Source organism: Octodon degus, unplaced genomic scaffold (assembly GCF_000260255.1).
Source record: "Octodon degus isolate 3935 unplaced genomic scaffold, OctDeg1.0 scaffold00083, whole genome shotgun sequence".
NCBI classification, from domain to species: Eukaryota; Metazoa; Chordata; class Mammalia; order Rodentia; family Octodontidae; genus Octodon; species Octodon degus.
The window spans coordinates 9357957-9372500 of NW_004524659.1; the positions used below are offsets into that span (position 1 = coordinate 9357957).

A 14544-nucleotide genomic window follows, 5' to 3' on the forward strand; every position below is an offset into this window, starting at 1 on the left:
AGTGTGTTAATTATTGAAACTGTCCTACCAATTTGATTTGAAACTGTCTCATTGCTATTTGTTTATCAATAAAATTCTGGCAAAAAAAAGACTAGTTGATTTAAAATGTCCAATAAGACAAAAAATGGAGTAGGAATTTAAAGAACTCAATAAAAACTCCTTTATTTTTTATTTTAAAAAAATTCAACAGCAAAGAGAAAAAGGAAGAAGGTGAAAACTGCACATTAAAACAGTATAAAAATTGAAAAAATTTTATCAGCCACTGTGATAAATGTAACTGAAGCAAACTCACCTATTTAGCAGGTAAGCTAAAAGGGTAAAAAAGCTCAGGAATATGCTCCTCACATAAAACCTGAAACATAAAAATAGAGAAGTATCAGGAAAACGAAATTTCTGAAAATACAGTAACAAAGCCTAAAAAGTAGTGCTATCAGACAAAAGAAGCTAAACATCCTTAAGTGTTGTAGATTGAAACCTCGGCCCTCTTTCCTTGCTCTCCAAACTATGGGTATAATTAATGCTAAGCTTAGCATGACTTTTTTTTTTTTTTTTAGCTAATGTAGTATTAACACATTTAGAAGCAGAAGTCTTAAGGGTGTGTGCATGAGCTGTTACATGCTTTGATGATAAAAGAAAATGCCCTGGTAACCAGATCCTGTTCTTTTGGCCAGAGCCCCTTAAAGAAAAAATGCAGGACAGATCGGAACTCATCCTATAATTTAACCAAATGTAGCATGAACACAATGAACTGCAAAAAACATCAACACAAGAATAAATACCAGCTGTCCCCTGCTACTGAGTTTAGGGGTGGTTTCCTAGGCATAGTTATCAGTGTAGGGGGTACAGTGAGACCTTCTCATGTGAAAGGTCCTGGCTTTAATCCACAGCATCACAAAACATTAGATTAAAAATAAACTAGCAAATATACATAACTAAAGGAGCAAAGCATAGTATGATAACAATGAACCCGGAAAATATCATCTAGAACAACTGGAAAGCTACAGAACATGACCAGGAGGAGTGGAGAGGAAGAGCAGCAGCGGAGAAGACAGGGGAGCCAATAGAAAGGGAGGATCACTAAAATACAAAGACTGAATTTTGTTGTTGGGTGATGGTGGTACTGGAGATTGAAACCAAGGGCTTCTGTAACATACACATCCCTTCTTTATTATTTTTTTCAGATAGGGTCTCCTTAATAATGAGCAGTTTGGTATCGAATATGCAATTTTGTATCAGCCTCACAGAGTGCTGGGATCACAGGCATGTGCCACCACGCCAGGTCTAGAAAACGTTTGTACAGTACTTATCAACTGTGTGAAATGCTAGAGAAACTAACCCGAGTAAGGCAATGTCACAATCACACAACTCGCCATGCTCACACTCCCTACACCCTTCACCACACACAACAAAAAAGATCACCATGACTCATACACCTCACACAACCACACATCCCATCTCCAGCACACGACCCTCAACTTAATAAACACACAGGCAGACTTCCACTAGCTTTTTGTTCCAGCTCTCGTCAGTCACCAGTAACGTGCACACTCGCACGATCGAGGCTCCCCACGGCCCCTACTCCAGACCCTGAGAACTACCTGACAGCCTCCCCTCCCCTCCGTCAGCCACCCGAGGCCGGTACTAACCGGACCGCTCCAGTCCCTCCTTTAACTCCAGCTGCGGAGACTCCTCAGCGTCGCCTACCGGAAACGCCCAACTGTGCATCCAGCGAGCCGCCCGGGTAAAGTCGTCCAGCAGAGAGGTCCTGGACAAACTCAGGAGTAACAAATTAGGTACGGAATCGGCTCCATCCGACCCAGAATGCACTGCGGCCTACTTCAGCATCCAGTGGGAGGGCTCCTGCGGTTACGATGGTTACGGCGGTCACGCGTAAGCGAGTGGGGAGTCCGGGTTACAAGGGAGGCTCAGCCGGGGCGCGGCGCTGTCTCCACTCACAGTTCTGAAACTGCATTTGGACGTGGGAGAGTTACTGGCGCAGACGTAGCGGGCGGGTCCAGACGAGTTACTGAGAGGAATAGGCGTGAGCCGTGTTCTGGACTACGTTTCCCGAAGGGCATAGTGCCCTGTCGCTCTTCTCGCGGGAATTCTGACGTTTTCGCCCCACCTGGCGGGACTCTGAGACGTGTGAAGCGAGAGAGTGGTCCCTGGGTTAGCAGGTGTGCAGGTTTAGATTTGCGAAAACTGGAAAGGCCTTAGGCGAGAATCCTGGAGGCTCACGGGGAGCTGATAAAGGACAGCGCCCCCCAAAAGGGAGTTTGTGGGGCTGTCTGTGAGATACGTCGGGACACTTGGACTTTATTGTCAGTTTATGGGACATTGTAAGCATATGACTGACATATGACAGTGTCTAGATAGTGTCTAGATATACATGGCACTGAGTGTATTAGTATGGGGCTCCTGTCACCTGTGTAACTGTGACTTAAGAACTGTGTCTCCAGGATATTTCTGAGGTTTGGTGAATGCTAGCCCCTGGACAACAGTAAACTCAGCCTTTCTCCTGAGAGGTTGAATTCCGATAGACTACTATTTTCCTCTTGATTTCCATTCCCTCTGTGGGGTAAGTAATGGGATGAGACTAGTGAAGACTTCTCATTTTAAGTATTATGAAAAACCTAGTGGCTATTTTTCTCCTCCCATTCCTGACCTTTTCTACATGAGTCATCCAGAAAAGAAGAAAAGAATGCAAGATGAACTATACAAGTAGTCTCCGAAGTGCAGTGTGACTTCCTTCGAATTTTTGGTTAATAATGATATTTTATTTGAATATAGGTCTCTATAAATTCTCCGCTGGAGTAAAGGATGGTTGTTCATGGTATTAAAACTTACATACTTAATATTCTATATACCTAATGGTCATACTAATATTTATGCTAAATGGTAGAAGTTTTGCTTTTCCATTTAAATAGTACTCTATGTAAAGAGAGGCTAAGGCAGGAGAATTGTAAGTCTGAACCTAGCCTGGGAAACTTGGCAACTTAGCAAGACTCTGCAGAGGCTGGAGATTTAGCTCAGTTGAAATGCCCTGGGTTCAATTCCAGGTAATACCAAAAAATTCACTTGTAACTGCAGATTGATGTGTCAGGAGTTTTTTTTTTTCCTCAGTATCATATATTGTAAACTTCATTCTGGTCATACCAGTCTGCAGTTATGTCCAGTGTCCATATGTACATGGGAATATTCCTGAGCTCCATATTCTACTCCATTGTTTTATTTGCATATCCCTGTGTCAATCTTCATTACTTTAGCACTCTTTTAAGTAGTCTAGTTTTTCTTTCTCTGACTTTTTAAAGGATATTAGTTTTCCCACTAAATAATATTTTCCACATGCTGAACATATTAACTCAATTTTTCTTGGAGAGCACCTTCCTTATAGTCTTATGTCCTTTGATTCTAGATATTTTTCTCTAGGTTTGTTGTCAGATATTCCCTGGGACGTGCCTTTTGCATAATATAATACTGGGACTCTGTCCAGAATTCTTGTGTTAGTTTTCCTGTTTAATTTCTCTACTTTATTCCCAAGGTTTGTTGGTTTATTTCTTTGTTTTTGCAGTACCAGGGATTGAACTCAGGCCCTTGCGCTTGCCAGGCAAGCACTTATTCTACTGAGCCATCTCCCTGGCCCTATTCCCATGTTTTGATGGAATGTAGTCCAGTTGCTTCCTAAGAAAAGCTACATCAGAGATAATTCTATAATTGCCATATATCTAGAATCCTCTTGCTTTAATCTTTACAGTAGATTGGTAATGTAAATGAATAGAATTCTGAGACAATTAATTGGGTTTGTAATAGCAGTAAAGCAACTGCTTTATTCTGCATTCCAGATGCTGTTGTTAAGAAGTCTTACTGGAGCCCTCTTGGAGAGGGGCCAACTGAGATCAGAACTCAAGAGTTGCTGCTGGTTCCATCTAGTGGCTCCCAGCTGGGCTCAGCACACAAAGGTATGCTGATGGCTGCGGGCCAAATGAGCCCAGTCTCAGCCAGAAGGTGCAGCCTTTCTGAGATTACCTGCTCCCCTGCCAAAAAGCTACTGTTCACTTGCTGTGATAAATCAACATGGATCTGCACTGTCTCCACATGCTATTCAAAGTAATAGCAGAGACTTGAAGTGGACTTTTTTCCTTTCTCCTCTGTCTTTTGTTGTTGTGGTGCTGGTGGTTTGGTTTTGTTTTTTCTATTTCATTTTTTGATCTTGTTTTTATGTGAGTGTAAGCATGGTTTCCAACCTCCTTGTGGTTGTAGATCTTTTTATGTCTTCCTTCTTTCTTTCTCTCCAGTCTTCTTTACCAGTTTCCCAAAGTTAGCATGATCCACCTTTTTCCTCCACCCTTCTAACCTTTTGCTCTTCTTCCACTTCTCCATTTTCTCCCTAACATATTATAAACTTTAACCCCAGAGGGCAAAATTGACATACTAAGAACTTGTATATTACATACACTTTTCTGGTTTGTTTTAGATTTTGTTCTATAACCACAAATCTAGTTCAAACTTGAACTGGAACGTAATTGTTCTAAACAGCTTTCACTCTTGGTATTGCAAGACTGAGATTGAGGATCACAGAAAAATATTGTGGCACTGTGCCAAAGATCCAAGGGCTGAGCCAGATGGCAGCAACTTCTCATCTCCAACAAAATGAAGAGACTGGGTCTTGCAACAGACTCAAAACCCAAAACCCAGCTACACCTGGAAAATACTTTGGAGGACTAGTCATTTCCAGAGGGTTCAGGATACTAGCAATAAAGCAAGCCACCATAGGCAATTTATAACCATCGCCCCAAGAATTAAACTAAAATAAAAGTAAATAGGAAAACACTTAAACAAGATGCAACCCCAGATATCTACTTCACCAAAGGCAAATCCAGGGGGAAAGAGGTGGGACAATTTGCAAGCCACCCACCTGGCCTCTCTAAAGTGGTTAACTACAAGGTAATTTAATGAGGCTTTCAAAAAAAATCAGAAATAATTCTTCAGATAATTGCACACATGGTGCCCACAATGGAACCATGTTTAGTGACTCTAGAACAGACCAAAAAATTGAGGAGTTTAAGAAAATTATGGAAGCCATGACTTCTTAGCACAGGGAAGAAATACAATCCATAAGGCAGATTCAAGTAGATGACTAAGAAAATTATATATATTATATCATAGCAAAGAAAACTTCTCTGGTAGAGAAAAAGAATGTGATATTTAGTTTAGTCAGACATATCAAACTCCAGTTAGCCATGATAAATAAAAACTACCACCAGACATATAATAGTCAGGATTCTAGGAATTCAACATAAGAACAGAATCTTAAAAGATGTTAGGGAAAAGGAGCAAATCATCTAGAAAGCAAAGCCCCTCCGATTCACAGCTGACTTATCAGCACAAACTCTCAGGACAAGGACAGCCTGAAGTATTTCAGGTTATAAAGGAAAACAACCTTCAGCGCAGATTGATGCACCCCACAAAACTATGTTTCAAAACTGATGGAAAGGGGCCAGGGAGATGGCTCAGTGGAATAAGCGCTTCCCTGGCAAGTGCAAAGGCCTGAGCTCAATCTCCGGTTCTGAAAAAAAAAAAAAAGAAAAAAGAAACTGATGGAGAAATAAGATACTTCCATGACAAAGAACATCTGAGGAATTTGATGACCACCAAACTAGCACTGAATGTTTTGAAGGACATTGTAGAATGAGATTTCAAGTACTACAACTCCATGAACCCCAACAGAAGCAATGTAGCAAGCAAGGCAAACAGAAGGAGGAAAAAAATAGGGGTAGCCAACAGGAAAATTAACATGACAAGGATAGGTCAATATATATCAGTTATAACCATCAGTGTTAATGGTCTCAATTCACCAATCAAAAAACAGACTGGCAAAATGGATCAAGAGGAAAGATCGAACATTATGCTACATACAAAAAATACATTTAATTTAAAAAATTCATATAATACAAATCAGAAAGATGAAAAACAATACTCTATGTGACAGGAACTCAGAAAAAAGCACAAGTAGCTATTCTATTTGCAGACAAATTGAATTTCAAGCCAAGACTGATTAAGAGAGAAGAAGAAGGTCACTACATCCTTGTAAAGGGAAAAATCCAAGAGAAAGAGATAACAAATATCAAATACCAGTGTACCCAACTATATAAAACAAATATTAATGGGCATGAAAAGTCAAATAAGCACTAATACAGTTGTACTGGAGCATCTCAATACCCCACTATCACAAAAAGAACTAGACAAAAAAATCAACAATATTAGAATTAAAGCATACTTTTGAACAAATGGACTGAGAAAAGTCCATTTTTCTACAGAGTGTTCTGCCCTACAACAAAAGAGTACACATTCTTCTCAGCTACTCGTAAGTTTCTCCAAAATAGACCACACACTAGCTCATAGAACATACTTAAGTGGAAAGGAATTAAGATTATCCTGTACATATTATCAGACCATAGTGCAATGAAATTGGAAATCAATGGCAAAAGAAACCAGAAGAACTTCATAGACATATAGAAATTAAATAGTATCTTCCTGAACAGAATACTGCTGCCATAAGTTCAGGAACTATTCTAACAAATTATGAAGATGTTATGAGTTGCTGAAGATATTCTGTTTAGGCTAATTTCTTTTGCAAATGTGGTGTTGGGCATCAAACTCAGGGCCTTGAGTATGATAAGTATATGCAATACATTGAGCTACATTCCCAATCCAAGAATGTTCTACTTCTATCTTAAGTGCTAGTTACATAGATGGATTTGCTTTATACAACTCATTATGCTCCATAATTATGTACTTTTCTGTACTAACTTTTTTTATTTTTTATTTTTTTGCAGAACCAGGGATTGAATGTACTAATGTTTTTTACAAAGTAAAATATTAAGTAAATAATAAAATATATATTTTTTACTTTTTAAAATAAAATAATAAACTGCAAAGTCAAGGAAAAGCTGAGAACAGGCCCTGAAGAATAGGGAGAACTAGGTATGTTTAAAAGAGCTTTCTGAGCAAGTAGAAGTGGCATATGAGCCAGGACTAGAGATAAAGGCAGGATCCATATCAGCAAGATCTTATTGGTAATTACCCAGTAGCTTAGATTTTTTAGGCAGTGTAGGAACTTGTTGGTGTCCCAGTGGTCCCCAGGAGAAAACAGCAGGAGGATTTAGAAAATAAAGACAAGAGATAATAGCTGAGGTCAGACAGAGGCCTGTTTGCCTGATTGGAAAAGGACCCAACAACAACAATAGGGATTTTATTTATACCTTTGCAAAATTAGTATCAGGAGACATAAGGTTGTATACCGAATCATAACTGAAATTGTCCAGGCAGGATGCTTTTCTTAAGACTGAAGTAGCTTGACTGTTTTAGGCACTATGGCCTTGTCTTGCCCTCACAAACATGACCAGCTTCCAGATTCAGCCACTCCCAACAAGGTAGCAGCAGACAAGACCAAATATCACTTCAGGTGCATAATAAATTAGAGAGTGCTGGGGCATAATGGGGAACCACTAGATTATGTGGTTGCCTAAGAAAGAGGTGATTCTGGACCAGAGTACAAACATTAGAATAGGACATTTGGAAGAGATTATTATGAACTCGCCTCAATTGGCCAAAGGTCATCAGGGAGATAGGAAAAGGATCATGTATTTGTCTTGAGATGGACTATCTGGCTTTACTTTGATGTCTGCAAACTATTTCATTTGCTTAATATCCTTTATTTATTTACTTATACCAGAGATCAAACTCAGGACTTTGTCCTTTCTAGGCAGGCGTTTAAGCTGCTGAGCTATCCTCTCAGCCCAATATCTTAGGCCAATTTTTGCTATTACATTCTTTCATAACAATACATACTAAGAGTTTCATTATTGGATCATTTATATAGTTTTCCTTGTCTTTGCAATAATCATTAGTTATCCTCATTTTAACACATGAGGCATAGAAGGCTCAGAGCTTAAGCAGTTGTCTTAGGACATAAAAGTAGGTCTTCATATTTGTTGACATGCCATTCCTCTCTTCTCAACATATTTCATCCTATCTTTCTTCTGTCTCAAACTTTCCCTTTTCAGTCATTGTCATTCTTTTTTAAATCAGCCTTATTAAGTTCAAAAAAAAGTTATTTTCAAGGGATTCCCAATTCACATCATGCTTTATACATAGATTTACCTACCATTCCTCAGTTTTTATTCAGCATTTTAAGACTTGCTGCAAAAACTGCTTCCCTAATGTGAATTTGCCAACAGTTCACTTGTGCACAGAAAGATGAATACATTTCAACAATTACTTCTCAGTATTCCTTTGATGTAAATCTAACAATTATATACAAATTTCAAAGCATAGAGTATGATGCTCTGTGTATGTGCATGTTTCTATACATGTATATATGCTTAGAATGCTGTATAATACAGATGGCTCCAAACCATGTGTATTCTTTGATATTTGAAGTGATTCTAGCCCACACCATAATTTGACAATCATAGAGTTCATCTACTTCTGTAACCATCTGCTCAGCTTATATTATCTCTCCTTAATGTCTGTGCTTTTCTTGTCAGTTTTATAAATTATTTAACCATACTTGAGACCTGTATAAGCATGTCCTTTCCCAGACATTAAGTTTAATCCTCCCATTTCTTTTTCAAAAATGTTACTTGTCTAGAATAGGAAAAAATGAATATTTTCTTTCAGATATGGAATCAGTGTATGAAACCAAAATATTATCTATAAAGAAGAGACATTTCAGTCATAATATTTATGTCTGAAGACATGACCACTTTTATTCAGCTTACATTTCTTACTTCACATCAAAAACCTATTAATGAAGAGAAACCTTGTGAATGTAAGATATGTGGGAAGACCTTTGATCAGAGCATAGAGTTTATTCAACATCAGAATTCATTCTGGTAAAAAAAAAAAAACAAAACTATGAATGTAAGGAGTGTGGGAAATCCTTTAGTCATGGTTCACTTGTTACTCAACATTGGAAGATTCATACTGATGAAAAGCCATATAAGTGTAAGGAATGTGGCAATGCTTTTATGTGTAGTTCGTAACTCCTGATGTAGTTCATTTTCTCAACACCAAAGGATTCACACTGGTGAGAAGCCCTATGAATGTAAAGAATGTGGAAAAGCTTTTAATATTTTTCAAACCTTAATGATCATCAGAGAATTCATATTGGTGAGAAGCCATATGAATGTAAAGTATGTGGAAAAGTCTTTACTAAAAGTTCACAACTTTTTCCACATCTCAGAATTCATACTGGTGAAAAGCCTTATCAATGTAAAGAATGTGGAAAAGCTTTTACTCAACACACAAGGCTTATTCAGCATCATAGAACGTATACTGGTGAAAAACCTTAGGAATTTAAGGAATGTGGGAAGGCTTTCAGTAGTGCCTCAACACTTACTAATCATCACAGAATTCACACTGGTGAGAAATTCTATGAATGTAAAGAGTGTGGAAAGGCCTTTATTCAGAGCTCAGAACTTATTCAACATAAGAGAATCCATACAGATGAAAAACCATATGAATGTAATAAGTGTGGGAAGGCCTTTAATAAAAGCTCAAACCTTACTTGGCATCAGAGAATTCACAAGGATGAGAAACCTTATGACTGTCAGGACTGTGGAAAGGCCTTTGCTAGTCATTCAGACATCATTCATCATGAAGGAATTCATATTAGATAAATGAAGTAAGCTAAGGCCCTTTTGTTACTAATTTTCATATTTTTAAAAACAGGTAATAAAAACAAACCAGGAAATACAAGTTCAACTTGGTAACTTAAAACAATAGAAATTTATTTTCTCACAGTTTTGGAGTCTAAAAAACCAAAATCAAAGTTGTTGGCATGTTGGTTCCTTATGAGAACTCTGAGAGATAATCTCTTTTATGCCTTTCCCCTGACTTTGGAGGACTCTAGTCATCCTCAGCACTCATTGTCTCATATGTATAGCAGTATTCCCTTCTCCTTCTTCAACTTTGCATTGCATTTTCTGTGTCTTTTTAAAAAACAAAACAAATAGGGTTTCACTATGCAGTTCAGGCTGGCCTTGAGCTCACTTTGTAGCCCAGGCTGGTCTCAAATTTGCAACAATCCTGCCTCAGCCTCCCAAGTGCTGCGATTTTAGATGTGTCCCATCACCCCTGGCCTCTATGTATCTTCTTTTATATGGGCACTAATGATTTCATCTTAGCTTGATTACATCTGTAATCATCCTATTTCTACATAAAATTTCATTCACTGATACCAGGAGTTATGATTTCACTGTATCTTTTTGGAGGGACACAGTTTGAACATCTAACATCATGTTAACACTTTTATGTAATGTACTTATACTTTTATATTTTTTATATTTTTCACTATTTGGTCCTCTTTTTTTGTTTTTTTTTTTTTAGGGAAGGGCCTACAGGGTGTTCAGGGTCTCACTACTAGATTGGACTCGTAGTGATCCGCTTGTTTACAGCCTCCCAAGAGCTGGGATTACAGGTGCCTGCCACCACACCCAGTCTCAATTGCTGTCTCAGTGTGCCCCGGGGGCAGGGCTGGCACAGCAGTTCTGGCAGGCCCAGGAATTGAACTCCCACCCCTGTGCCTGCTTGCAGGTGCTTTAATCTGCTGAACTATTTGGCCAGCCCGCTATTTGGTCTTAAAGCCAGGGATGTTCTACTATTGAGGTATATTCCTAATCCTTTTTTTTTTTTTTAATGTATTTGGTATAGGATCACACTACACAGCTCAGACTTGTAGTGATCCTCCTGTTTTCAGCCTCCCCAGCCCTGGAATCACAGATGTACGCCACCATGCCCACTCTCAGTGGGCGGGTCATTGTGCCTGGGGGCAGGGCCGACATACCATGTGGTGCCAAGGATCGAAACCAGGTTCCTGCACTTGCCCAAGCAGGTGCTTAGTCCGCTGGGCTATCTTGCCAGCACCCCCCTCCCTTTTTTAAACAAGGTCTCACTGCATTGTCCAGGCTTGACCTGAACTTGCAGTCCTCCTGCTTCTGCCTCTTCAGTAGCTTGCACCATCAAGCCAGGTGTTGGGGTTTTTTTTGTTTGTTTGTTTTTTGGGTTTTTTTTTGCCTCAGTGCTGTGGATTGAGCCCAAGCCATTAAGCATGCTAACAACTGCTCTATCAATGAATTATATAGTCCCAGCCCTATTATAAAATAAAGAGAGAAAAGGGATCATAAAAGATAAAAATTATCTTAATGCTACTGATCAGAGATGACTACTTTAAAATCACAGGAATTCATTTCAGACTGACTGAAGTATAATATCCATGCTGTACCATAATCCAAAATATTTCATGATTACTATTTTAGTAACTATAGATCTTTATTATTATTTTTGTGTTATAATTTTCTTTGGTGTGCTCAACCATCATTTTGTTAAGCAACTACTTATAAGTGTTGCAGTAGATGCTGAAGCTTTTCAGATATGAGAGTTGCCTTCTATTTATTTTTTTATTTTAGGGAAGGGTCTACAGGGTGTCCAGGGTCTCACTACTAGATGAGACTCATAGTGATCTGCCTATTTCCTGCCTCCCAAGAGCTGGGATTATAGGCGTGCACCACGATCCCCAGTCTCAGTTGCTTTCTGAGCACGCCCCAGAGGAGGGGCTGGCATAGCAGGCCCAGGGATCAAACCTCTATTCTGCTTATCTATTTGACCAGCCCTAAGAGTTGCCTTCTAAATGCAACTGTAATGCTCTGCTTTTTCTTTTAAAAATTACATTTCAATGCATAAATAACTAATGAATATTTTCTATAGAAATTCTTGCTAATATCTTTTTCATTCTTTTTTAAAACAGTATTTTGATAGTTTGTAATCACATCAGTTTTTTTTAAGCTTCAATATACTTTTTTTAAAAAAATGTATTTGGTACAGGGTCTCACTATGAAGTTTCGACTCATTGTGATCCTCCTGTTTTCAGCCTCCCCAGTGCTGGGATTACAGGTGTGTGCCACCACACCTGGACTTGGTGGCCGGCCCAGTGTGCCTGGGGGCCAGGCCAGTGCAGCTTGTGGTGCCAAGTATCAAACCACAGTCCCTGTACTTGCCTAAGCAGGTACTCAGTCAATTGAGTTATCTAGCCAGCTCTTAATATACTTATATACATGTATACCAGCAAATGTGTAACAACTTTGTAAATATGTATAGAAAACTTCATATTGTGTTATAACATGTATTCATAAACTAATGTGAGGATGAAATGAATTAAATGTAAAATGTTGGGACTAATATATGGTAAATCTAATGGATGTTGTCTAATATTCACAGCAGTATTTTCATTATTATTTGTGAAAGGACTTTTAAAATGTGTACATCATAGTTCACATCAGAAAATTCATGAATGAGAAAGACAATATGACGCGTGATGTGCTAGTCACCATTGGTGCAGAATTCGTCACTAATGCAGCAAACAGCTGCCTATCTCTTATCCATCAACATGATGCCAGTTATAAGATAATGTCACCCTGTAACATCTTATCAGCAGATGGAAGGGCACATTGGGAGCCAATTATTTTGGAAGACAAGGGACAGCTCAGATTCTGCTTCTTGGTGGGAGAAACCAGAGAAGCACACACCTGTAATCCCAGTACTCTGGGAAACTGAGGCAGGAGGATTTCAAGTTCAAACCAGCCTGAGAAACATAGTGAGACTGTTTTAAAATTAAAAATAAAAAGGATGGGGATGTACCTCAGTATGAAGGCCCTACGTTCAACCCCATAGTGAGAGGGAGGGGAAAAAAGGAGGAATGAAAAAGGCAAGCAGATAGGCCATGGCAAGGGTGTTCCTACCATGAGCAAAAATGACATAAAGGTTTTCATTTTTAGGGTCTGGAAAGATGAACTGTATGAACAAAAAATTTGGGCAAAGGAAGATGAGGGGCAAATAGGCGAGGTGTGGCTTCAAGTAGTGTTTCCTGAATTTTTCAACCATAGGCACTATGTGAGATAATGTTTACTACTGTTTTAGGTGGTTAAATTTTGGGATACCTGGTTATTCAGCAGGCATTTCTGTCTTGGGGCATTTACATTTGCTGTAAATGAAAAACAATACTTTTTTTTTTTTAAAGAAAAAAAAGACAAATTACCATTATTAGATCCCTCTTCCATCAGTAGAAGTCATTTTTTAAGACTTTTCTGGCTACTGTATCTGAAATTTGAGTTCCCTCCTATCTCTAATCCCCTTGTCCTGTTTTTTTGTTTTTTGAGGTTTTTTTGTTTGTTTGTTTTTTGCACCTTGACAATTAATAGTTTCTATTTTCTATCATCTTCCCAGCATCTAAAACAATGCCTGGTTTATTATAGACACTCAGTATGTACTTACATATAAATCAAAGTAGTACTTCTGTTTAATGGAGACATTCCAGCAAGAACATTTGAAATCTGTACTCATAGAGCCTAACATCACATAGGTGACTTACTCAGATGTTCGTTCTAAGATAATTGGCCTACTTATTCATTCCTACTTCCAAATAGTATTTCCCCATGAGGTGGGCAGATGATAGGATAGAATGACCTCTGCCACCTGATTATCGTGGAAAGGGAAATTACAGCCATGTGTAGTTTCTTCTTGAGCCTGGCTCAGCCCTGTCATTTGTTTCTACAACACAACAAGGATAACAAGATGTCATCTGTTATGACATTATGTAAGAGTGTATCTTGCACATTAGCAGCATTCTTTATTTCGAGGAAGTTGCTCTACTGTGAACCGTACAGTGGAGAGGCCTCATATGGCAAGGAACTGAGTGAGAGTGGCCTCTGGTAGACAGCAATAAGTTGAGACCTTCAGCTCAACACACCACAAAAAACATACTTCCTGCAACCATGTTATCTTAGAAGCAGACCCTTCCTTAGTTGAGGATCAGATGAGACCACTGTTCTTGCCTTCATCTTGACTGTAGCTTTGAGAGATCCTGAACATGAGGACCCTGCTAAGCCAAACCTGCTCTCCCAACTAAGAAAGTATAGTTCTAAAATGTGTGTTGCTTTATGCTGCTAAGTTTATGACAAAGTTAAGTAGCACTAAAGAATTTTTTAAAACCCAGGTTATTTCTATTAGTAACTTTGTCTTTGCTGGGACAAAGGACCTAACATACATAAAGGAGAAAATGTTTTATTTGGTTCATGGTTTTACAGGTTTTGGTTCATGGTTTTAGAGATTTCAGCTCATAGTTCTGAGTCTAAATTAAAGTACATATGGCAAAAGGGCACAGTGGAGCAAACTTGTACACTTTGTGGCAGCTGGGAAGCAGACCACAGACGAAAGCACCAATGAGATGTACCTCCAAAAGCATGCCCCTAGTGACTCACCTTTCACTGGGCCCCAGCTCCTGAAAACATTCAGCTATGAACATTAGCAGATTAGCCTACTGGTGAGTAAAAGGCCCCCATGACCTGGTCACCTGTTTGACAGTCTCTTAGTCATGCTGACATTTGAGATTAAATGGTATAGTTAATAAAGCTAAAGACCAGTGTCATAATTTAGTGTTTCTCACTGTCTTTTTTTTTATGGAGAGATGCTTTGTTTTGGGGCTGA

At 38.8% G+C, this 14544-nt stretch overlaps 1 protein-coding gene across 1 annotated transcript in view; it reads left to right on the plus strand.

Moving 5' to 3' along the window:
- Positions 1-9683, plus strand: part of LOC111818207 (zinc finger protein 14 homolog) — a 117291-nt gene extending 107608 nt beyond the window's left edge. The window contains exons 5-6 of the mRNA XM_023721453.1: positions 9060-9126; positions 9378-9683. Coding sequence (XP_023577221.1) covers positions 9060-9126; positions 9378-9683 — 373 coding nt within the window. The remainder of the gene's footprint in view (positions 1-9059; positions 9127-9377) is intronic.
- Positions 9684-14544: the final 4861 nt, after the last annotated feature.